Below are 25277 nucleotides of genomic sequence, written 5' to 3' on the forward strand. Positions count from 1 at the left end.
GAGAAACAACATAATGTAAAGTGATAGCAAGTGGCACCGCACAAGAGGTTATCATAGAGTAAATTATGAGCCTAGAATGGACAATCCTAATTAGGCCGAACAATGAATACACTTTCTCTCGTCACTACAGAAAACAAGAGTACACATAGATTTCTTTTTTTATTTCCCTCCTCATGCGCTAGGAAGCATCTCGCATTTCTTGGTGTAGACTTTTAAGTAAAGTCTGCAGCTTTCAGATCAATGTCATTTGTTGGCACAATTCATCTCTTTCCATTGGCACTCATGCACTTGCAAATTTCTCAGGCGAACTATCGATGAAAATGGATGACAAGTTAAACACGTCACCAACAACCCAACTAATTTCACAACAGCAGCTTGTCATCCTCGGGAACAGCAACTACCTCTAAACGATTAAAAGTCGCAAAGTGTAGCCGCCATCTTGTTTCACATTAAGGCGGCAGCACTCCGGCGAGGCCAAAAGTCGGAAGAAAAAGCAGAGGGGAAATGCCAAAAAATCTACTGAACGGGAGTGTACTGAACGGTGGGATAAACCCCATGCAGCGAACGACCTACCGTCGTCCCTCGATACTCTAAAGTCTCCTATGATTCCAACTGCCGAACTTCGGAGAGAATACATCTCGCCCCACGACGCGCAAAAACGCGCATTCGCATCACGAAGATGCTTCGTGCGAATGAACGCTGCCACATTTTGTGGGAGGCAACCGAACAGATCATCAAGCCCAAATGCAAGAACCCGAATCTCCAATTCTCATTTCCGATTCCCTTCATTTTCCTCTCCCCGAACATTCATCAGAATTCATTCCGAATCCCAAAATTTAGAGCTCGAAGAAGAGGGCCAGGAGACGACGGAGGGAAGAGGGAAAAATGTGTTTGGTGGATATTATTATTATTATTATTATTATTTTTACTTTTTGGGAGATAATCACCTCTCGAAACAATAAATTTTCCTGCCACTATCGCTCTAACACCTCGTGCTCACCGTCTCGGGTGAGTGCTGCAGACCCGAAGACGAGCGAAACCAGAGAGAGAGAAAGGAGCGAGAGATCAGAGAGCTTTGGTGCTTCGTCTAGAGTTTTTCTTACTTTAAGATAAAAATGATCAAAAGTTGGAATTTCAATAAAAAAAAAAACGTCTGTGAGGGCAACAAAGGCAATTAAAAAAACCAATTAATTCTTTTTTTCTTTTTTTCAAAGCCAATCGGCAGCTCAAAATTATTGCTCTCCTAGCTGATGTCTCCAATCGCACGTGAATGGTTCTGTATTTTCCGACATGAGACTAGATAATTTTCCCTTGCACCGTCGCATGAATGGGGTGAAATTCCTAGCCCGTTGATTTGAAACAGAGAAGTTATTGCATGGTCCATGCATCACTTTGACCGAGACCTTTTGAATTATTAATTACGTGAATCTGACGTATGACCTATATAATCGAAAGTCTAAATGGACTCGATTACTTGATTTAAATACCGACATTTATTCTTACAAAACAAGTCTATCGAAGTTTTTGTTGGGGAAAAGCATATTCTACTTGTGGCGAAAAAGAGATGCCCACAAAGGATGGTAAAAAGCATCAACGGTAGAGATTTTCATAACTATTCTGCTTCTCAGATGAAGAGTAATCAGTATGGCGATTTTCACTATTAAAACTAGTATTCAAGTTATGCTACCAGAGAAGAGTGCTTGTTGCATATAGAGAATTGTACGGAAGTGGCAGATTATAACTGGAACTTTATGTTTTTCAGGTCTGGGCTGGACATCGAGACATTATGTTGCACTGTTAGGTTGGAGCTTGGAATTGGGACATCGTGTTTTTAAAGTTGCTTCTGTTGTGTGGTCAAAGGTGTGGCCGCTCATTTTGGCCGAAGAACGAGCTGTACCGGAATTTCTAAGATACATTGGTGTACCGTAACCTCACTATAGTTTACGACTGTTTTACAATTGTTTGCGACGGCTCATCTCAATATCGTAAAACAAAGTTTCCATTGCGTCATGACAGATTTGTACTTAATTACAATGATATGCCATAATTTTGTATGGGACACCTAAAAGATTATAGAATTGCCCGACTGGACAAAAGCGAAAATAAAGAGGAAAGTGAGTGCTTGTGTGCGAGATACAACGAGCGAGAGGAAGAGAAGAAAGTGAGGCCAGCGGTTTTCATGAAAAAATTAGAGAGCAATTTCAAACCCAATTTTCATGAAAGTCTCTCCTTTACTAAAATAATAGGATATTTTATAATTACTCCTATTTCGTGCCATTAGAGTTGCATATAGGTTGCATTACATTTAAATTATAACATAGCATATATGTCACTTAGAAATGATATATAGTTCACGCATTGCAGCATTGTGTGCTTCCTAGTTAACACTTCGCAGAGCACTTGTTGCATTGGACATAATGGAGCCCTACTTTTGATTTGCTTAGCATATGGAGGTTCTCTCATTTCTTTGAGCAATATATTAATTGCTTTTGATTATTGGTTGTTGAATTTTTTATTGTACATCAACACGACCACCCATTACATGTTAGTGGCTTAGGCTTTACAATTAACCAAGATTGCTAGTAAATTTTTTTTGAAATAAAGAGAAAATGTACCGAAAGGCGCATTAAATTAATCTAACGTGATCAAGTTTCTGTATCCATATATTTCTAGTTCACAAAAATAAAGCGTTCTCCTACACTTTATGTGGATTTTTGGTCGACCTATAATAAATTAATAGAGACTCCTAATTGAATTGATTTGCATGTCAAATTGAATAAAATCGAAAACCCCAACTTGCAATTGATAGGTCTTGGGAAAATCCGTGTTAAGTCTTAAGCTTAGTAATCCATTAATTTTTCTATGTGTAGTTTACCTCTAGGAAGATTGCAACATTAATTAATACTAAATGTTGCATGATGCATGTATCACTGTCAAATTTTGTAAAACCACAGTTTTTAACTATATAAAAAAATTGAATGAGCTAGGCAAAGGCCTAGTTTAATTTAAATACTTTATTATTCTTACTCACATGTAGGTCGGACTTTACCCTAAGGTTAAAATATTAAAATATATTATAGAGGATGCAAATGGGGCTGGTACTCTACTACCATGTAAAATTTTATGGGACAACATCTAACTGTCTTAAAAATTTAAGCTATTAAAGAGAAATAGTGATTAATTCAAGTACTTTAACAATTAAGATTGATTTAAGGCAATAGGAAAGCTAATGTAGAATTAGCCAAATACACCAATGCGAATATGTATTTATTTCCTGCAAAACATAAATAATATCAAATGATCAACTGAAACTAGTGATTGAAAAAATATATATATATGAAACTAGTGATTGGGAGGATGTGGCACCTGTCCCACATTTTGTTGTAGCCAAGTAATCAGTCATTCATTCACTGGCCAGCGGAGGTCCAGCAGCCATTCTCTCCTCTTTCGAGTCATCCAGAAGAAACGTCTCAGAAGACGGACGAGTCTGGAGTGGATCCGAAAGAAGGGCGCGAACTTAGAAAATCTAGCACCAAATTTTAGGAGGACAAAGAGACTGAGTCCCGAACAATATGCGGTTGCGGCAAGCCAAGGGCAGTTTTCAAGGATAAAGATGACAAGAACTAAGACAGGGATACTCATCGCCAGGAGTATACTTTTTCCCAGCCGCATTGTAAGCTCTGATGCGACTATTGCCTTGTGGTGGCCACTTTTCTCTGCCAATAGGAAGTGGATGGACGCAATCACAGTGCAGATCAACGCCGTGATTTGGCAAGTTACAAAGACCGGTAACATTCTCATAAACAGGATCTCGACCATGACCAAGTCTTCTTTGAAGGCCATGTTCCCACCGTTAAATAGTGCGAAGGTCGTGAATACAAGTGCGAAATTCGCAGCAACCATATAGCCTGCCGTCACCATAGAGATTGTGATCTGCTTCTGTAAAGTATTGATCCATTTTAATGAACTTTTTAGATTAGGTCCACATAATTCCAGCACGTCTTGTACGATTTAATATGAGTGGCCAATGAATGGCCAGCGAACAATGTTCAGAGATATTTGATAAGGAATATCGGTCAAAGAAGGCCTATAAATAGGCTGTAGTGGTGACAGAAGCAGAAGCTGAAGACACACACACACAGAGCCGAAGACCCAAGATTCGATTTCCTTTTGCACCACGTCTATTATTAAGTGCGCTTTATCTCAGGCTTCCGGCCTTCGTACGAAGGAAAAAAGAAGAAATCGTTGCCACATCGACTCTTAGACATATAGTCGTGTAGGAAGGAATAAAATAGGGTTATTCGCACTTACCTTTGCATCGATTATGTCGAGAAACCAGGGAGTCGCTGAAAAGTAAGACAGAATTTCCTCCTCATATCCACTCTGCTTCGATTTTCCCTGATCATGCATCCATAGTTTGCCATGATTAAGAATCTTGATCAAAGGTTTCCGTATATAAAATAGGGTTAGTCACACTTACCTTTCCATTGATTCTGGAAAACAGCCATATGTCGTAAATCTTGATAATCTCTTCAGTAATAAATTCCCCTGCAAAATCTCTTACCAGATCATGCATCCAGATTCTGCCCTGATCAGTAATCTTGATCAAAGACTTATTGACAAGGGCGTCAATTTCAACTTTTGGGAAATCGGCACACCCTTCCTGTATATAAACTGCTTCAGTTTTTTTCTTGATAAGAAAGGACCTTGCAATGTGCAGAAAAAAAAATTTCTCCCCATCTTTAAGTCCCTCATGTATTAACATTAACTTCTGTTGGATTTTCTCGAGAGACACTCCCATCAAATTTTTTGGTGCGCTTTTCCAATCTGCTTGAAGTCTTATACAGTTGAAGCAATCCTCAATACCTTCCAAGGAAAGGCAGTCCCCCATCAGTTGGGTTCTTATCTTACTACTGTTTAATCGTAATGTCAGATCTCTGAAGTTATAAATCGAATGAGGTAGTTCCTCGATGGTTGTCCCAGATAGATCCAACTCAGTCAATGACTTCAACTCCCCAATAGCATCCGGCAGCAAATTTAGACTCGTACAATTCGCCAAACTTAAGTACTCAAGATCCACTAGCCCTTTGATTGTGCTCGGAAGTTCAACTATTCCCGTATCCTCCACTACTAGCCTTGACAAAAGTCTTAGATTGCCGATTGAGTCCGGCAAATAACAAATGCTAAAACCCTGGATCAAGATGACCTGTCTCAGGGCATTTAGATAACCAATTTGCCAGGGCAACCCTCTAAGAAGCGGACACCATTTGATCTTCAAGTAAATCAACCTCTCTAGATTTCCAATTGAGTGATCAATTTGTACCAAATTTGAAAGATCTTCTAGAACCAATCTCTCCAAACTCATAAATTCTGAAAAACAAGGTGTTTCGATTAAAGATTTCGACCTTGCTATTTTCAAAACTTTCAGTTTACTTGCCACCTACATGACAGCAACCAACTTAATCCTATCAGGATTTAGTATGCATTGCAAAACAAGTGCATGTCATCATATATTCATATAATTATTTGAAAGATTGAATGAATCAGGTGAAATTATACCATGATATCGACCCATCCTCTCCATTTGTCTATGCTGATATCGCCTGAAAGCTTAAGAATGACTAAGTGATTCAACACAAACTTTTTTGCTTGAAGCTCTGCAGGACAATTTTGCCAACAAAGCCATCTTAGCTTCGGCAAAATATCCTCAAAATTGCCAGCAAAGTTTCCTCCATCCAATTTTAGAAACCTCGCGTTTGTGAGATCCGCAAAATATTTGCGAGTAAAATTGTCTCCCTTCCTCCGTGGTGTGAGCCCTACCGCATTCTCTATTCCCTGATAAAAAATATAATATTGAAGTGTGTCCCTTGATTTGAGTAATGAGTGAGGATCCATTAATTGTCAACTATAATATTGATTTCTATAAAATTTGATATTTCTTTATCACTTGAAAATGGGCATATCTGATGATTGTATTTATGCTTTTGCATGGAAATATATACTATTTCTTTGAACTAATATTTCTGATTATATATTACACATTTAGAATATAATAAAGTCTGTATTCGATTCTTTGATAGTGATGTTTGATAGCTAGTAATCCACTGAATGACCTATTTTCAGATTTGCTGAAGTTGAGTAGAATCGAGGAATTTTTTAGGTTAATTTTATCAGAGTGCATAGCAAAAGCAGATGATAAACTTTCATGATCATAAGTTTAGCAGTGAATTTTGATGGAGTTGATGTTTGTAGACTTTGGTGCAAAAGAATAATTTGCTCGTATAATTTGAGGTTTAAAGGATTGTGTATTCAACATTTACAGTTTAAGTCGTCAACTAGCAATTTCAAGTTTGGATTCAAGAATTATGAAATTCACGGTGTCACATTAACTCAATAGAGGGTTAAAGGAAATGTGACCCCACTTACTAAATTTCTAGCAAACTTTTGGAAAGAGAATTCATTTAATTTCATCAGACATTACTAATTACTAATGTAACCTTTTAAAAAAGTACTTTTTTATAATATCCTTGAGTTCCACCTTTTTGACAAAACCTTAGACAGCTTTTTGTTTTGTTTGAATGTGAATTATCAAGATAGAACAAGATAGATTTTGCTAATTTATATAAATAAGAAAAAGCCTCATCATATATGAATTGAAAAAAATAGTAAAGTGAAGATAGATTGGATAGGTATGATTATGTAATGGTTCAAATGGTCTTTAAAAAAAAAGGTCTTTTAAACCCAATTTCTATTATTTTCAGATACTTTTATCTAACTAAAAATAAGCGAAAATGGGTGCACTATTTATTGGTGAAAAAAATCAGATAATTACCAAATTGCTCACTTAACGAAAAACATAGTCAATTTCCAGGTTTCCCTATAGCAATAAATGAAGAAGGTAATCTGAACAAGAGATCAACTCTTATATGCGTAGTAACGTAGGAAGGAATAAAATAGGGCTGTTCATACTTACCTTTTCATGGGCTGTCTCAAGACACCAACTTCTGCTTTGATCTGCAATCTCTTGACGAACAATTTCCCTTCCGACATTTCTCAAAAGATTATGCATCCATATGATATCACGGTCAACAATCTTGATCAAGGACTTGTTGATAAGGACGTCAATTGTGACTTCCGGGTGATAGCCACAAGCTTCCCACATATACATTGGTAAAGTTTTTTTCTTATTAACAAAGAAACATGCAATGTCCAGATAGATTTGTTGTGCACAATCATCAAGTGTATCATAACTTATCTTTAACCTCTGTAAAACTTCTGTATGAGGTATGTCCTTCAACTTCTTCACCATGCTTATCCACTTCGCTCGATCTTGATCTTGGTCACGGAACTGTGAACCCATCACCTCAAGAGCCAATGGAAGTCCTCCGGTGAGTTCAACGACTTCTTTTGAAAGATCATATAAATTAGGTGGAGCTAAATCTGTGTTGAAAGCAAGCTTGTTGAAAAGTTGAAGAGCATGATCCAAATGCATTGTCTTCATTTCGTACAGAATAATGTGTAGAACTTGTTGAGATAGTTTCCTCAAATCCTTCCACCTTGATCATAGAAAAAACGCTCTTATTCCTGGTTGTTATGATGATCCTACTCCCCGGACCACACAAAGTACAATACTTTGCTAGTTGCATAGATTGATCATTTTCATCTGTGCCATCAAAAACAAGCAAGACTCGTTTGCTAGGTAACATTCTTCTGATCACATTGTTCCCTTCCTCAGAGTCAAAGGTTTTAGGAAGTAAGAAATGGAAAAGATCCACCACTAATTTTTTCTGAAGTTTTACAAGGCTGTGGTGTTGGATGTCTAAAAGGAATGAGTGATTTTCAAATTGAGGAGAGAGTTCAGTGAAGACTGCTTTGGCAAGAGTTGTCTTTCCCATGCCACCTGTCCCATGGATTATGACAGATCGTACTTCACTAGTATTATCACAATTTAACAGTCTCTTTATGTCTTCTACACGATCATCAATTCCAACTAGATGGGCTGGCAAATCTCTTTTTGTTGTATTGATCTTCTGCAATACCTCCTTAACAATATCCTCGATGACCTCACCTTGCCTGCCATATTCACAAGATCATTGCACATGAGACTATACGTAAGTAAGTAGAACTTCAAATAGAAGCGAATAATTTATCATTAGCATGCGGACCTGTATTTTCCACGTGGTAATCACAGTGTATGTACATAAATCGCTCTTAAGACACGTACTGAATAAGGCTTCTCTTACAAGGGTGGCAAGTATTGCCCCTAAAGAATTCATCTAGACAGTTTGAATAAGATATGCGTTTTGTTTGAACCAATCACTAGAGTTTCCCCTGAGGAGTTTATCAGCATGTAGACAGTCTAATACACATCCTAATAGCAGAAAATGATGTATACAAACCCGTGTGCTTGGGGGTGCTCCTCTTCCAATAAACGACCGGAAGGGACAATAAATGAATAGATAGATAGATAAACGAAGGAGGTGTCAGTACCTTTGATCTTTTATATGCCACCCCTTGATTCTAGCCACCGAGGTCAAAGCCTCCTTCCAATCAGTGCAGCCGGGGTCCTCCTCATGCTCGGTTAGGGCGCTTTTGTACAACTCCGTTTCAAGCTTAACATCCTCTGGGTCCACATCGTAAAAGATGGGTAGTATTTGTTTCGATGGGTAAGATGGGTAGTATTTGTTTCGATGGGTGTTTGCCATGGCCGTCCACCATGTATTTCAGCTCTCGGAGGCACCACCTACTCGAAGCATAGTTTTTAGAGAAAATAGGAATGTATATTTGGGAGCTTTCTACTGCTCGCAAGATCTTCGAGATCTTTTCTCCCGGCGGTAACTCTTCATCATCCCTAAAAACGCGGATTCCCCTGTTTTTCATGAACACATAGAGGAAATCTGCGAATGTGCTGCGAGTGTCGGGTCCTCGAAAGGACAAGAACACGTCGTAGTCATTACCGGTTGCAGTTCCTGACTTGGCCTCTTCTCTCGCCATGTAGCCACACGGATTGATGCTACGGGTGACTTCTTTTCTGGGGTGGTGCTCGAGGAGATTTCTACAGCCAGAGAGGCACGATCAAGATGAGTAGCGACTTCCACTCTCTTTCTTTCCGCTTAGGTCGCTCAACGAAGCCTCGCTCGACTCTAATACCTGAGCACTTGACCCACGTCGAGGATACGAACCCGGCGACGGCAAGGGATCCGATCGCAGGAGGACGCTTCCGAGGAACTCTCCAGGAGCGTGGTGGTCCTCGCGATCCACGTCCTCGGCCGAGGGCGGCACGTGCGACGTGTACCCTGGTCGGGAGGAAAGTCTCAGGTGAGTGTTGCGACTCGAAGAGGAGCAAAACCTGAGAGATAGAGAAAGAGAGAAGGAATTCAGAGAGGAGCGAGAGAACCGAGAGCCTTGCTGGTTCTTCCCGGGTTTCTGATGCTGAAATGACCAAGGCAGACTAGGCTTTGAGCCTTCCAAAAGGCCAGCTTTCTCTTATGGAGGTTTACGAAAAAAATTCCTAAACGCCCAATTTCCTTGGGAAAGCCCGTCCCGATTGCCGCCTAAGATTAATAGTGAGTCAAGGCCTCGGCCTCCCACGAATTATCATTGTAAAAACAGCAATAGCTAGTGAATATCGAGACACCAGAGATGGTAAGTTCTATCAAACTCTTTCGAATGTGCTAATAGTCATAACTTTCCATAAGTAAATAATCCGAGTCATAATAAATTTCTCTTTTCCCTTTTATTTTGTAAATTATTTCAGCACTCACGATATGCTGTAATTTTCCTTAGATAAAAAAAAAAAAAGATCAATAATTTGATAATTATTTTTCCTCTTCTTCCATAAAAGCCGATCGACGTTTCAATAATTTTGCTCTCCTAACTAATGTCTCTAATTGCTCGGGAACGGTAATGTATTTTCCCACACGAGACTAAAGAATTTTCCTGTTAAGAAAATTAGCTTCTTCCAATCACTCATGCTCAACAACATTGGTCTGATAGCGCTTGCAGGAGAGGTTGAAGTTCAAGTTCAGTCCATTATGACGGTTCAAATGCAAAAATGACACCTCCCTTTATGCCAATATGCTGTTGGTTTTTACTGTTTCCTATGACGGCTTGGATTAACAACTTAACATTGAAAGCCGCCTGTTAAGCGTGCTTGTTGAGGCCAAAGCGCAAAGCTATGTCTCGGAAAAAGTCCTTACTTGATAAAACTGTGAGATGCGATTAAACCTAATAAAAAGAGAAAAACTGTAATGGAGTACTTGGAAAAGTACACCGCATTCGAAAATCACTAAAAAGAATCTGTCACCTCACAAAATTTTTGGCGTGCAATTGAGGAACTGCACACCGGAAAAAGAAAGGAGCTGGTCCATATCCCCATCCACAAATCAAAATCAAACGGACAGGAAAAAAACAGGAGGAAATTTTACAAGATGAAAACTCGTTGAAGATAGAAGATCATCATCATCTTCATCCATCAAATTAAAAGAAAAGGCCATAGAAAAGCCCATAACCAACGAGCCCTGATAACCGGACACTTCCACCATCTTGCACATCCCACCGAAGATATAGAAACACAGCACACCAAAACCGAAACATTTGATGAAGAACCGAAATCGAAACCGAGAGAGAGAGAGAGAGAGAGATTACCTAAGAGTGAGTTGATTTATGGCAGACCGACAAAGGTGAGGCCGCAACCCGTGAGACCGAGAGAGAGGCTTCAAGCGATAATTGAGAGAGAGAAAGATCGAGTGGCGCTGCTGGAGAAACTCGAGAGAGAGGCCAGATCTGAGAAAGCGCCGCTCAATAGACTACATATATATAGAAAGGGAGAGAGGCCAGATCTGAGAAATTGAGGAAGAAATGAGAAAGAACTGAGAAAGTATTGGAGAGAATTGACTTAAAAGAGTTAAGGTTTCACTTTAAAATGGTTTTGAGCCGGTTGTGGCCGTTGGCTATCACAATATGTACAAGCAAATCTTTCACTTAATCAAAGCCTTTGAGGAAAATATACATTGCTTAGTACAGAACCTTCGTTGAAAGTAATCTGTACTATTTCTCACCGAAATAGGTATTACATTTCTAAAAAATGAAAGTAACGATTACTTTCAAAACACACGGAATATATGCCCAAAAAATGTATGGTGTCTAACTCTACAACTCACAAAATCTTGATATTGTAAGAGGGTAGTTGAACAACATGAATTTTCAAATTGTTGTCTATGAAATGAATGCAACATTAATTGCAAACAACAATTCCAAAAATACATTGCAATTGGTTAAGCTTAATAGTGAGCAAAGGCCTCCCACAAATTTTTACTAAAACACTAGAGATAGGCAATTCACATTGGATCTTTTGCATCTCCTATCTCTTCATTTACCCCTATATATGTCTAATAGAAGCATTTGCATCTAACATGATCAAACTGTTTCCACATGTACCAAAATTTTGACTTAAATTATTTTACCAAAATTATCAATTTTTGTAATTCAGCCTATTTTATGTTGTATTATTAGCCTCAACAAAATTGTAATTTGATTTAGACCCTTTTGCTCCTTTCTTTTGGGGCGATATCACCTGAAAGCCTAAGAATGACTAGGTGATTCAGCAGGAAGTTGTTTGCTAGAACTTCCAGAGGAAAATTTCACCAGCAAAGCCATCTTATCTTTAGCAAAATTTCCTCAAAGTTGCTAGCAAAGTTCCCTATATCCAATTCAAGAAAACATCGCGTTAATGAGATATCCAAAATCTTTATCTGTAAAATTGTGTTTCCATCTCTATCATGTACATTCCTAGTTCCTCAATGAAAAATAAAATATTCAATTGTGTCTTTCAACTAGAGGTAGAGGTAAAATCTGCTAACGTTTGAATACAACATTGAGGTATTTGAAATTAATATTTCTATATTGGGATAAGTGCACTACAAGTTCTAAATTTGTCATTAAAGTATAATTGAGTATTAAAACTTTCAAAAAGTTTAATCAAATTCAAAATTTGTCAAATTGGTGACTATCCAATTTGGCTAACGGATAATACTTACGTGGTTTTTTTCTATTATCTTCTCTCTCCTATGTGGGATTAACATCACTAAAACATGAAACATAAGTCTAAAATGATGTCGTCTTGATCCATATATTATTTTTAAGCCAAATTGTTATCAAACTAGAGTAACAAATAAAAAGGGCTAAATTAAAAAAGAAAAGAAAAAGGCAAGGCCCTTTAGGCTCTCCTTGGCTGGGACTTGGGTGATAGGGGGCAACCCTCGTTCTGAAAGAATTGTGTGCATCACATACTATCCTTTATTTGTCTCATTTTATATCTAATGGAAGCACATTGGACTTAATATTCTTGCATATATCAAACTTGACTTATCCCCCAAAATTGTTATGTTTTCATACATCAACATATTTATCCTCTCTAGATCACATTGTTAGCCATAATAAGTGCTATCTGAGCATGTTGCTCATTCCCTTGAAGTGTTATATTTTAAGAATATAAAGATCTTTCGTAACCCGCAATATTGGTCCGGGTATTTTTTATGGTCAATCAACAACAAGGTCTTTATCAACAAAAAAAAAAGGTCATTGAGGAGATTTATACAACTAGAAGCACGATTAAAATGCATAGCAATTTCCACTCTCTTTCATTCTGCCTAAGTTGACTCTCTTAATTGATATTAAATTAATAGCAAGCTCATTTGATGAGAGCACAATTTGGTTAAAACATAAATCATCAATGAAACAAAACAATCAGCAAGTGCACTTATATATAATGCAAGATGTCGATACAAGAACATCATGAGATTAGTGCAGAGGTTATCAATGAAATCCTTCATCAATAAACAATTTGAGTTATCAATGAAAAAATCTTTTAGCAGTTGACTACTTGAAAGAAATTGATAAATAATCGACATTCACCAAGGAAAGCTTATAGATTTTACTAAATGCTGGAGCAACTATCAATTGCCAAAAATATAGAGATTTGCTAATACATCAGTTGAAGATGTAGATTGACAAGAATATGTGATTGCCGAGCGACTATGTCTATAGTCTCACTGCGTGTATCTTTTTGTGTTGCGCGAAGATAATTCTCCAGCAAGGGGAGGCACGATGCAGCTTCCACCCTCCTTTCTCCGTAAGGTCGCTCATCAAAGCCCTGTCCAACTTTACAACTACTGAACTCTCTTTCTTCCCGCTTAACGTCTGCCGTAAGGTCCGTGTAATTTCACTCATGGAAGTCCTTTTATTCAACTCTTTCTTTTGGCGTAGGGTCACTCGTCATCATTATCAACCAGCTTTCCGCCAAAGATGACTAATCCAATTCCTTTCAAGCTTGTCATTTATTAATTGTCAGGTGAAAGCGATCTTCACATGTCATGTCGTCTGTCGAAAAATACTAAATAATCATCCCCTTCGACGTTCTTTCGGCCATTTAATATTGCTAATGCCTGCCCTCAATAAATATTCTATTACTATTTTAATCTTCAAGATTAAAAAAAGAGAATATCAATAAAAAAAATTGTGTGAACATTTACATTAAAATTAATGAAATGCAAATATACCTATGCTATTCAATTATTTGACCTAATGAATTTGTTCATGGCCATTGTCCATCTAGGTTCAATTTTATTGTTTTTCTTGTTGCCTTTTTCTTTTTCTTTTTCTTTTTAATCTCATCTATATATATATACGTTAAAAAGAATATGTTAGATTCCCAATATAACTCACAGAAAATGGCTCATGAAGTTAATGTATGGATATCGGTTGATCCAACATAACCTTTAATTAAGTCATGCTCATGTTGTTATTGATCCAACATAACCTTTAAATTAAGTCATACTTATATTGTTACCGCTTTCACGACCACAATTGAACTCTAAAACTATAATTTATGGCGCAAATGAACATTGGTGCAAACTTATGCATAAATTTTGGATAAGTACTTAGTTATTAGCATAGAAAATGATAGACTCATTTGGCCCTAACAAAAAAGGAATTTCACGTCACATAGGCATTAATTTTTACTTTTGTTTAATTGTCCCTTGTTTTACCTTATTTTGGATAAATAGAAAATTAAAAAGAATTAAGATTCTATTTGTTTCACAAAAAATGTGGCGTTTCTGGAAAATGTGGCAGAAAAGTTATCAAGTTTTGATTTTGACTCTTCCGCTCCTTTCTTTCTTCCGTGGTGATATCACCTAAAAGCCTAAGAACGACTAGATGATTCAGCAGAAATTTGTTTGCTAGAAGTTCTAGAGGAAAATTTCACCAGCAAGGCCATTTTATCTTCAGCAAAAATGTCCTCAAAGTTGCAAGCAAACTTCCCTCTATCCAATTCAAGATAACTGCATGTTAATGAGATTTCCAAAATCTTTAGCTGTAAAATTGTGTCTCAACCTTTGTAGTATACAAATCTTGTTCCTCGATGAAAAATAAAATATCGAATTGTGTCTTTTGACTAAAGCTAGAGGTCAAATCTTCTAATAATTGAATACAATGTTGATATATTTGAAATTGATATTTCTATATTGGAATAAGTACACTATAAGTTCTAAGCTTGTTACTAAAGTGTAATTGAGTATTAAAATTTTCAAAAGTATAATCAAGTCTTAAAACTTATCAAATTAGTCAATCAATTCATTTTGTTGACTCCATCCAATTTGGCTAACGGATAATGTTTAATAGTTTTTCTATTATCTTCTCTCTCTTATGTGGCATTAATGTCACTAAAACATGAAACATAAGCCTAAAACAATGTCATCTTGATCCATATATTATTTTTAAGCCAAATTTTTATCGAACTAGATTAACAAATAATAAGGGCTAAATTAAAAAAAAAAAACACACACACACACACACAAATAAAAAACCAAGCGAGGGCCTTTTAGTCTCTCCTTGGCTAAGATTCGGGTGATGGGCGGTGACCCTTGTTATGAAAGTAATCTCCCACAGGAGATGCTAAAACAAAATCACTGTGACAAACCAAAACCAAAAAAGAATTCTTAAATGCCCCAAGCAGATTATCATGAGTAAGGCCTTCATACAATACGTGTCATCAATATCAAGGAGACCCAATCAACTGTATTTTCTTATATGAAGTAGACTTGTCATATAATTGAAATCTCATATTTCTGTGTACTTTGATGCAAAGAGAAAATGGAGCAAGAAAGGAAAATTGCAATTATAATCATGTTGCGTACATATCTACATTTTAAGAACTCGGAAAGTAGGAAATATTCAATCCTTGATTAAAAAACTTACAGATTATTCAGCTCAAATATTGATGCCCATAATTGTCAAGTGAGAATACCTTGAACAATCAAGGAACGGGGCCTCATATACTAATATTACCATTTGAAAGCCAAATGGATTGACCAAAAAAAAAAAAAAACAAAAGAAAGCCAAACGGATTATCAGGAAATATAAAATACAGAAGATCATTGAAATGCAAAAAGATTGAAAAAGAGAAGGATAGCCTTTCGTCCTTTTCTTCCGCACGAGAATAGACATTTCTCTAGAAAAGAGGTAGAAGGTATGTAGTGGCTACTTTTCAGAATGAACAACCGGGTCTGACCACTGATAACCCTTGTCAATACCCGTGAACTTCCTAAAGCTGCTTGAGTGAGGTGGTGATCTTACAAAGAAAAAGATCAGACCCAACCACAAGTCAAAAAAGGCAGCACCTAGGATGATGAAGCAGTGGAGATTTTCTCCTTTTTAAGAGCAAAGAGAAATTACTATGACGCGCCCAAGGGGATATCAATCCATTTACAAAAAGATGTTGGGAGGAGTTGTCTCCGGGTCCATTTCACCTTGCCAAATAAGAAAAAGAACTAAAGAGTGGGATGCAACCAACGAAATAATGACCAAGCATCGCAAGCGAACATGCTAAAGGAGCAGCTTGATAAGAAGCAGCTCGATCCACTATTGAGATACCAAGATTCATTTATCTAATCACGGACCAGAATGGGAACTTTCAAAATCCCACGCTATCATTTTTCATATCGTCACGGAAAACAGTCTTTTCTCTAGACCAATTCTTTTCTTCCTAATATCAAATCTCCTACCAGTCACAAAAAGGAGGTTCATATTCATAATTTAACTATCGCACAGTGGACAAGCAGAAGCAAGATTGGCTAAAATTACACAATTTAATCCTCTTAATATGCAACATCTCAAAGATAGTTAAGGCAAGCTCTTCAATATCTGAGTGATACTAGCTTCCATGCTTCTAAAAGTAAGGACATATGAAATTTGTCCATAACATGAGCCATGTCCTTCATACAACTATTTAGAAAATTTGCCTTTACTTCCTACACCATTAAATTGTGTATGCAATTGCCTGAAAAATGAGGACCGATGTAATAGTTGTCCACACCAGTTTTATAAACTCGGGAAGTAGAGATTCTTTGTGAATGAAAAATCGAGGAACCATATCTATAACCCTGTTATAAAGAAATGATACAAACTTTGCTTGTGCACGATATACCAACTACCAACCGAGAATTCAAATAGTCTGACTACATGGTAATATTTTATGATCCAGTTGCTCTGTGATATTAAAGTATGACAATAATATATTGCTACAACAACCATCTAGCATTTTCTCATCAAGTGGGTCACCCAGATAGACATAGTTTTCAGCTTGTCATCATATGCTCTTCTTCTTTCCGTGTAAGATATTCCTTTCCGCGAAGGTCACTAATTGACTCACTTTCCTCCTGCCTAAGTCGACTCTTTTAATTTGACATTAAATGAATAGCAAGCTCATTTGATGAGAGCACAATTTGGTTAAAACATTAATCATAAGTGAAAAGAAACAATCAGTGAGCTTGCTTATTGATAGTGCAAGATTTCGATACAACAAGATCGTGAGGTTCGTACAAAGGTTATCAATGAAATCCTTCACTAGTAAACAACTTGATCTATCGATGGAAAAATCTTTTAGCAGTTGACGAGTCAAAAGAAATTGATAAATAATCAATGGCCATCAATGGGAAGCTTACAGATTTTACTAAATGCTGGAGCAAATATCAATTATGAAAAATATAGAGATTTGCTGATGTAGATTAACAAAAACACATGATTGCCTAGCGGTTATGTCTATAGTCTCACTGCGGGTATCTTTTTGTGTTGCGCGACGAGAATTCTCCAGCAAGAGGAGGCACGATGCAACTTCCACCCTCTTTTCCCCGTAAGGTCACTCATCGAAGTCCTTTCCAGCTTTGCAACTATTGAACTCCCTTTCAGCGTAAGGTCCGGCGGAAGGTCCGCCATAAGGTCCATGTAATTTCACTGATGGAAGTGCTTTCCATCTTATCTTTTTTCAACTCTTTCTTTTGGCGTAGGGTAACTCGACATCATTATTAACGTGCTTTCCACCAAAGTTGACTAATCCAATTCCTTTTGAGCTTGTCATTTATTAATTATCAGGTGAAGGCCATCTTCACATGTCATGTCATCTGTGAAGAGTACTAAGTAATCATATCCTCCAACATTCTTTCAACCATTTAATATTTATAATGCCCGCCCTCAATAAATATTTCTGTTACTATTGTTGCGATAAGGCGAGCGATCGAACAATAATATAGACAGAAGAAAATAATAAATTGGACATCAGATTTACGTGGTTCAGTCATAAAGATCTACATCCACGGGAAGAGCAGCAGCGAATTTCATTATAGATCAAGCAATATAAAGAGATTACATACTCGAGTCACTTGAACGCTCTCTTGGTGTTTTCCAAATCTCAATTACACCCAATAACGCACATTAGCCCTGAAATTCCTCTAAAATAATCTCTCAATCTTATGAAGGAATTACATGCAAATCTTATCTCAAGATTTAATCGACTACAAACATTAAACTCCTTAGATGTAATTCACGAGTAAGTTTCGCAGCACGAACAACACGAATATCCAAAGCCAAGCATCCAGCACCTATGGACGATATTTTGCAAACAGAACACCCACGGCACCCCGAGTAAACGGCGGTTCAATATGTGGCTTCACTCAGCTCGTTCGTAGGCTTCGGCGACGTGTTTCGGAAGAAGGGAGAAGACCTGCAAAAATTCTTTTTATACGTGTGCGCCCAGATCAAGGGCCCACCCACCACGCGTTTTGGCTTCTTTCTTCGATGCTGAACGTGTGTTTGTGCCCCCAAGGTCAAAGGTTTGACCTTGGGCCCCACCAATTGATTCCTTCTTCGGTGACCGACGCTGCAGGTAAAGAGCCCCTCCTTTTTTTTTTTCTTTTGTCTTGGTTGGCACGTCCAATGAAATTTAATCCAAGTCCAAGTCCATGTTTGAACTTTCCTATTTCAGGCCAAACTTCCAAATACACCAATCTTTTTTTATTTCAATTTATTTCAAAATTCACCTTTTTGCTTTGAGCTTAAACTCGAAACATATTTTAACAACTATTTTAGATCAAAAAAAGCATATTAATAAATAAATAGTGTGAACATTTAAATGAAATGCAACTATACCTATAATATTCAATTATTTGACCTAATGAATTTGTTCATGGCCATTGTCCAACTAGGTTCAGTCTTAATGATCTTCTGGTTGCTTTTTTTTTAAATCTCATTTATATATATAGGTTGAAAGGAATATGTTAGATTTCCAATATAACTCATGAAGAAATCGCTCATCAAGTTAATGTATGGATATTGGTTGATCCAACATAACCTTTAATTATGTTGTTACTGCTTTCACAGCCATAGTCGAACCCCAAAATCATAATTTGTGGTGCAAATGAACATTGGTGCAAACTTATGCATTAGTGTACATCAAGATTCTTCTTGGCACTTCGTGCACTTGCACAAGAAACTATAGTCTACAAGTAGTGCCCATCTCCCCTCTAAAGGGTAAATCCTCATTTATGTATACATCTCATCATTCTCCACCAATTCAGCTCTCCACGAAAAGGATAGGTTCATCATAGCATAGCATATATATATAGATGATGTTATGTTGAAGAAGGCACGACTTCACCAGTCTAAAGTTTCACAAGCACAAGTGAATCTCATAACTGATTATCCAGACCAGAACATGCAAGTTCTGGATAACAAGCAACATTGTGTGAATCTCTACGTTTGTATCTACGAACTACAAAAGCAGTTGTTCTTCGAGGATAATCGTATAGGGATACATTGGGTCAATCATATTGAAGGGCCATCTCAGTAAATATAAAATAGCGTCAACTTGAAGCTCAAAAGATTCAAAATTTCAAACCATTTCAATGATATAAAGAAAACGTGAAGAATGCTAGATATGCAAAGACTATTTTAAAGAGATTTAGCGTGACAAACTCTGATGGAGCGCTCATACATTGCCCGTTATGCAGTTTGCCACAGCTTTGTATACCATTTCTAAAATCAGCCTTTACATCCCCGAGTGTTCCTAAAAATTAATGACTGTCACCATCACGAGCAAAATGTGCACAGGGTTACTTATACCTCCTCTCTTTTGAAAGCTTTGGCGTTAGGATGGCAGGAGTGATTCATGCAGCTCTGCGAGGGGAAAAATGACATGCCTAAAGTATGATTTTAATTATTAGCAATAACACCTGGCATAATCAACTAAACATTACAAATGACAGATCCAATGTAAAGCGAATTGCTTAGAATATGTGAGGACAACGCAGAATAAAAACAAAAAAATTTACTCCACATCATGATAAGCTTATGTCAGGACATAAAACAAAGCAGGACTGCTTGCAACATTGTCAATTTGGGAAAGCCTACTAATTCATATTCATATTTATATTATAAAGTTGCTTCTCAGGTAACTTATCCTATCCTGTCAGCTAACATGCGATCAGCAACTATGTGGTGTCACGTTTTTGTACAGTACGTTATAACTGTATGCTTTCTCTAGTCCCACAGCATGCATGTCAAAGATCAAATGCCAGCCCATCAATAAATAAGAAGATCAAATGCTGAAGAGTTAGATGTGATCTAGCTCAGGCCTTGTCACATGTACCTAGTTGTATACACAAACCAGTAAAGGCTTCATTAGAACATCAATTGGATTTAGTATGACAAGGGATTTTTCAAGCTAGAAACACAACCATGTTTGTTGATTAATCAAGTCCATCCAGTTAAAGTGTCACATACCCTCACAACAAATTGCATACTCATCACCAAGGGCATCCAAATATGGTTGAGATACTTTCTTGGCTTCTTCGAGTGGAGATGCTACAACCAGATCACTGTGACATGCCAAAACCGAAAAGAAGATCTTAAATGCCCAAAGCAGATTATCAATAGTAAGGCATTCATACAAAATGTGTCATTGAAATCAAGGAGACCCAACCGACTGTATTTCCTCATGTAAAGTAGAAATGTCATACCTTCTATTTCTATGTACTTCGATGCAAATGAAAATGGAGAAAGAAAGGAGAATTTTAATTATAGATCTTGTTGTCTGCATAGTCTAGGGTTTAAGACTCAGAAAGTAGGAAATATTCAAACCTCCATAAGTCCAAAACTTACAGATTATTTAGCTCAAACATTCCAATGATATGCCCATGAATGTCAAGTAAGAATACTTTGTAGAGTCAAGGGATCGAACCTCACAGACTATAGTACCAAGTCAAGAAAGAAAGAAAACTGATAATCAGCAGACTGTGAGGGTTCTTAAAAGGACAGATGGTTCACATTCTTTGTCAAAGATAGCCGCCTTCAGGAGCTGCAATGACCGAAAAATGAAAAAAGGGATTATCAGGAAAGTGACTGTAGATGCAGAAAATCATTAAAATGCAAAGTGACAAAAAGAGAAAAAGACAGAATTTCTAAAATTGACTATTTGAATTTCTCCAGGAAAGAGGTAGACGGTATCTAGTGGCAACATTTTAGAATGAGCAATCGGGAATGACTGCTGATCCCCATTTACAATACACCTGAACTTCCAAAAGATGCTTGAGGATGGTGGTGATCTTACACAGATCAAAACAACCCAAAAACCAAATAAGGCATCACTTAGGATGATCAAAAGGTTGAAATTTTTATTCCTTAAATAAGCAAAGAGAAATTCACTAAGAGGCAGCCCCTCCATTTACGTAAAGATGTTGGGAGTTGTCCCTGAGTCCATTTCACCTTGCCTCATAACGAATACTACAAGCAGACTAAGCATGGAAAGGTAAAGAATATAAATTAAAGAGTGGAATACAACCAAAAAAATTATGAGGAAGCATCACCAACGAACACTGCTGCAGGTGCAGACTCCTTAGAAGCAGAATGATCATTTATTTAGATACCAAGATTCAATTACCTAATTACAAACCAGCACAAGAATTTCAAATCTGCAATCAGTCACAAAACAGAGGTTCACATTCATCATTTAACTATCATTTTTTATATTGTAACAGAAACCTGGATACTTTATCTAGTCCAAATCTTTTCTTTCCAATATCAAATCTCCTATCAGTCGCTAAATGGAGGTTCGCATTCATAATTAAACTATCACACAGTGAAGAACTAAAATCGAGATTGGCTAAAACACCCAATATAATCCTCTTAAGATGCAACGTCTAGAAGAAATTTCTTTACTGTAAAGGCAAGCTCTTTAATTTCCATCCTAAATATAGCTTCCTCAGAAGGATCAACATCCTCTGGCAATGCTATGCATTCCCACCACCTAAATGCAATTATTGGTAGTATGTTCATGTTTGACAAATAAATCTTGAATAGGTCAAAAATGACAGAAAAATTGCCTTCTCTTGTGACCAAATGATATTGGCTTCCATGCTTCTAAAAGTAAGGGCATATGAAAGTTGTGCATAACATGGGCCGTGTCCTTCATATAACTACTTAGAAAAATTGATTTTGAATTCCTATACCTTAATAAAGTGTATGCAATTGCTTGAGAAATGACAACCAATGTATTAGCTATCCACACCAGCTTTATTAAACCTGTGCAGTAGAGATCTGTAGATGAAAATTGAGTTATATCTACAACTTTTTTTTTTTTTTTTTGGTACTGGAGGAACCGGCTTGCAACCGACAGTCGCGTTGTAAACCCCCAGGTGACACTTAAGCAGGATGACCCACCACCCCTAAGTCACACTTAATACACCTAGCGCCTCCCATGAGTTTTGAACCCTTCACCTCTTCGTTGAGGATTAGTAGAGCCTTATCTAGTGGAGCTACCACGGCCGGTGGTGTTATATCTACAACCTTGTTATAAAGCAATGGCATAAAATTTTCTTTATGCATGGTATACTCACTACCAACTGAGAACTTAACATTCTAAGTACATGGTTATATTCAATGTGAGTACATGGTTATATTCTATGATCCACTTGTTCTGTGATAATAAAGCATGACAATATAATAATTTAAGCATACCACAACAACCACCTAGCAGTTTCTCACCAGGTGGGTCACCCCGATAGACTTATGAGTTGACCATGCCGAACTAAATTAGGCCAATGTAATAAAAAGTATATTTCCCCTCAGCACAACAGTCTTAGAACAAGAACAAAGGAAATTCAATGCCTTAATTAGTTGCCTACATTTCCCAACCAGGCAGGGCAATTTGACAAGATGGAACATAAGGAATGGTTAAAGTCAATAGTCAATATCATTCAACCATGATTATCCACCCAATTCCTCCTTTGCCAATCCCTAACGGATATAACAAGTAGTTGAGTGACCCGCTATTTCATTAGATGAAAGTAGAGTCAATCTCGAAAATGTGCCCACCCTTAAGATATGAGTAAGTGTGAAAGCAAAAACCACAGCAAAACCTTCTTTTTTTTTGCTAGAAGAACAAATTCATTTTGCATCACAAGATAAAATACAAGAAATAGGGTTGGGAAATGAAACATAGGAAAAGGAATAAGAAACGTGGAAAAATATTTATGGAAGAGACGTGCTTTGGCTGCCAGACTGAAAATATCATTTGTTTTTGCAGTCAAAAGAACCAATGAAGAAGAAGGATCAATAGAAATAGACAACAAATTTAAAAAAAAAAAAAAATGAAACCAATCGACAATACAAATTAAGAGCTTTACCGTTAGCAAGAATTGGAGAAGAGCCTTTGTGGAAAAGGCTTCTGACTTCTCTCCAGTGCACAGTAAAGAATGAAATGAAATCCAGTCAGCATCTACACACACTTTGCTAAAGGGGATTGTTAAGATTACTAATTGAACTATTCCACAGAGTAGCCCCATATAAATATATATAAAAAAAAAAAGCTTAGGGCAAGCTTTATACACATCATAACTCAGTAGTTGATACCCATGCCCATGCATAGATGATCAAAGTACCATCGAAATTAAAGTGAACATCCAGATGGTTTCCTTCCATACCCATGCCTTTGGTTGGTCCTTTTCATACTATTTTAACCCGCTTCCAAGCGCTTCCAAGCAGGAAAATTAGCGAGAGACCGGAAATCTCCGCGGGGGGGGCGGGGGCGGGGGTTGGAAAGCAGTATATCAAAGCCCACCGTACCTTCACAACACCTACCTACCTACCCGAGACATATGCCCCGTCCCCACCAGGTGCCTTGGGCCGAGAACGCGCACATAACGAGCGCCACGCCCTTAGAGAGTTGCCGCTCCCGCAACGGGATCCCTTGCCGTCACCGTCGTCCTCCCTTCCGTCATCGACGCCAGCGGAGCGCGATCTCTCCACGTTGGGGGTTCGGATCCTCAACGTGGGTGAAGTCCTCCGCGGCATTAGGGTCGGAAGCGGGCGCACGAGAGCACGAGGCGGTCCCCGGAGCTGGAGCGTGGTTATAGAGTGAGGATGACGGCGACGATCCGGTTGCAGGTGGACACTTGCGGATGACATGGTCTTCGCTATGCGCGAGTACTCAGGCCGACGTTAGGGCCTGCAACTGGTACATCAAAAATCCCGCCGCTTATTTTTCACTTATGTTTGACAATTGATTACTATGATTTTTCATAATATAGCAAATCAATTCGACATTGATAGGACTCGTATGATCAATAGTCTATATAAGTCTATTGAAATTTGTTAAGTTATTTCATTTTACTCATTAAATCATCTCATATTACTTGACTATTGAATTTATATGTTATGCGCGCGCGCGCGTGTGGGGTTTCCCTGTATTTGTTAAGTTTTTCAATTGGATTTCTGAACTTAATATTTAAAGTTAAGTTCTACCTCAATTCGACAGAGGTGAGCAAAGTAAAAGCTTGATGGTTGAAGCTCTTGATGTGACACAAGCCACGTTGCAATGGGAGCAAGAGCAAAGAGAGATGAGAGCAATGCCGGAAAGAAGCCAAAATGGAGAGGAAATAGGTGCTCGTGTGGGACATACAGTGAGCGAGAGGAAGAGAAGAAAGTGAGGACAGCCGTGGTCGTCAAAACGTTAGACATCGATTTCAATTTCGATTCACGTGGAATTCTACCGTATTGTTCGTGGCGGTGCTTGTTACGTGTTAAACTGGTGCCAAGTGTTGAAAGGCCTCTTCCATTCTTGTGTTTTGGAGATTCTAGTTCGGTGAGATCCGGCTGCATTTGTATGATAATTATTTAGGCTTGTAGTCAGGACTAGTCCACCAAATATTACTATGGTTGTGCAATATTTATATGCTATATTACGTTTAAAAAGAAAGCATCAGCAAATAAGCGAGGGTAACGTCTCCAAATTATATAGAGTGCAGCTATCAAAATTGAATGGTATGTCCCTCACTATTTGGTTAGTCTTAGAAATCTGCTATCAAGGTCTTGCACGAATCAACCGTCAATTATCAGTTAGCCTCTCAATTTACTATTGAAGCAATCAACGCTGTAATAGAGGCAAGGTGAATCACCTGCGTTCAGTATCCATGCTGGATACTAGTTTTTTTGCCGATGGGTAGAGAATCAGTGGCAAGCCAGAGACAACAAGAAAAGAAGGGCTCACTTATGATGATGACCTTTCCTCCGATCACAGCGGTACCTAGGGAGCAAGAGAATGTCGATATCTTCAAAGAACTGAGGGGATTTACCTCCTGAGATATTTCTACATTGATGATCCCACCCAACCAGTTCGCAACCTAGGTGTTTGACATCGAGTGCGTTGTCAAGGAGCGGGCAACCCTCTTCCAACATGTAGTTACAGTATTCCAGCTTTGTCTTCATAAACGGGCTCAAAATGCAGCAGCAAGGACAGACGTAAACCCTTTGCATCAACAAACGCTCATCTAAGTAGTTATGCAAAAAAATGACTAAGATGGATGTCTCTTCCTCTTGACTTGCGATCTATCCCTGCGTGTTTTTCTCAGCTGGCGACTCATGCAGTTCTTGAAGCTTCTTCTAGATGC

At 37.8% G+C, this 25277-nt stretch overlaps 2 protein-coding genes across 3 annotated transcripts; both read right to left on the reverse strand.

Moving 5' to 3' along the window:
* Nucleotides 1-3215: 3215 nt before the first annotated feature.
* On the reverse strand, nt 3216-6013 carry LOC108955959 (disease resistance protein TAO1-like). The gene is made up of 5 exons (XM_039304669.1): nt 5560-6013; nt 4481-5440; nt 4312-4398; nt 3367-3908; nt 3216-3274 (listed from the first exon to the last, which is right to left on the reverse strand). Exons 1-4 carry the CDS (start codon nt 5893-5895, stop codon nt 3798-3800), a joined length of 1494 nt encoding a protein of 497 aa, XP_039160603.1. The 5' UTR covers nt 5896-6013; the 3' UTR covers nt 3216-3274; nt 3367-3797.
* A 690-nt stretch (nt 6014-6703) lies between these two features.
* On the reverse strand, nt 6704-10905 carry LOC104427189 (disease resistance protein RUN1-like). 2 transcript variants are annotated; one of them, XM_039304430.1, is made up of 3 exons: nt 10648-10905; nt 8491-9296; nt 6704-8073 (listed from the first exon to the last, which is right to left on the reverse strand). In XM_039304430.1, the coding sequence occupies exons 2-3, from the start codon at nt 8703-8705 to the stop codon at nt 7425-7427; spliced, it is 864 nt and encodes a 287-aa protein (XP_039160364.1). In that variant the 5' UTR covers nt 8706-9296; nt 10648-10905; the 3' UTR covers nt 6704-7424. The 2 variants fall into 2 exon arrangements, with proteins under 2 accessions (XP_039160364.1, XP_039160363.1); XM_039304429.1 differs by having other exon boundaries at nt 8491-9349.
* Nucleotides 10906-25277: the final 14372 nt, after the last annotated feature.

This window comes from Eucalyptus grandis, chromosome 11 (genome assembly GCF_016545825.1).
Source record: "Eucalyptus grandis isolate ANBG69807.140 chromosome 11, ASM1654582v1, whole genome shotgun sequence".
NCBI classification, from domain to species: Eukaryota; Viridiplantae; Streptophyta; class Magnoliopsida; order Myrtales; family Myrtaceae; genus Eucalyptus; species Eucalyptus grandis.

Coding starts and splice junctions, on each gene's coding strand:
- LOC108955959 (XM_039304669.1), bottom strand. CDS start 5,895: ATGGATCCTCACTCATTACTCAAATCAAGGGACACACTTCAATATTAT. Junction 5,441..5,559: donor GAGGATGGGTCGATATCATG/GTATAATTTCAC, acceptor GCTGTCATGTAG/GTGGCAAGTAAACTGAAAGT. Junction 3,909..4,311: donor TCGACATAATCGATGCAAAG/GTAAGTGCGAAT, acceptor TGGTGACGGCAG/GCTATATGGTTGCTGCGAAT.
- LOC104427189 (XM_039304430.1), bottom strand. CDS start 8,705: ATGGCAAACACCCATCGAAACAAATACTACCCATCTTACCCATCGAAA. Junction 8,074..8,490: donor TGGCATATAAAAGATCAAAG/GTACTGACACCT, acceptor TGAATATGGCAG/GCAAGGTGAGGTCATCGAGG.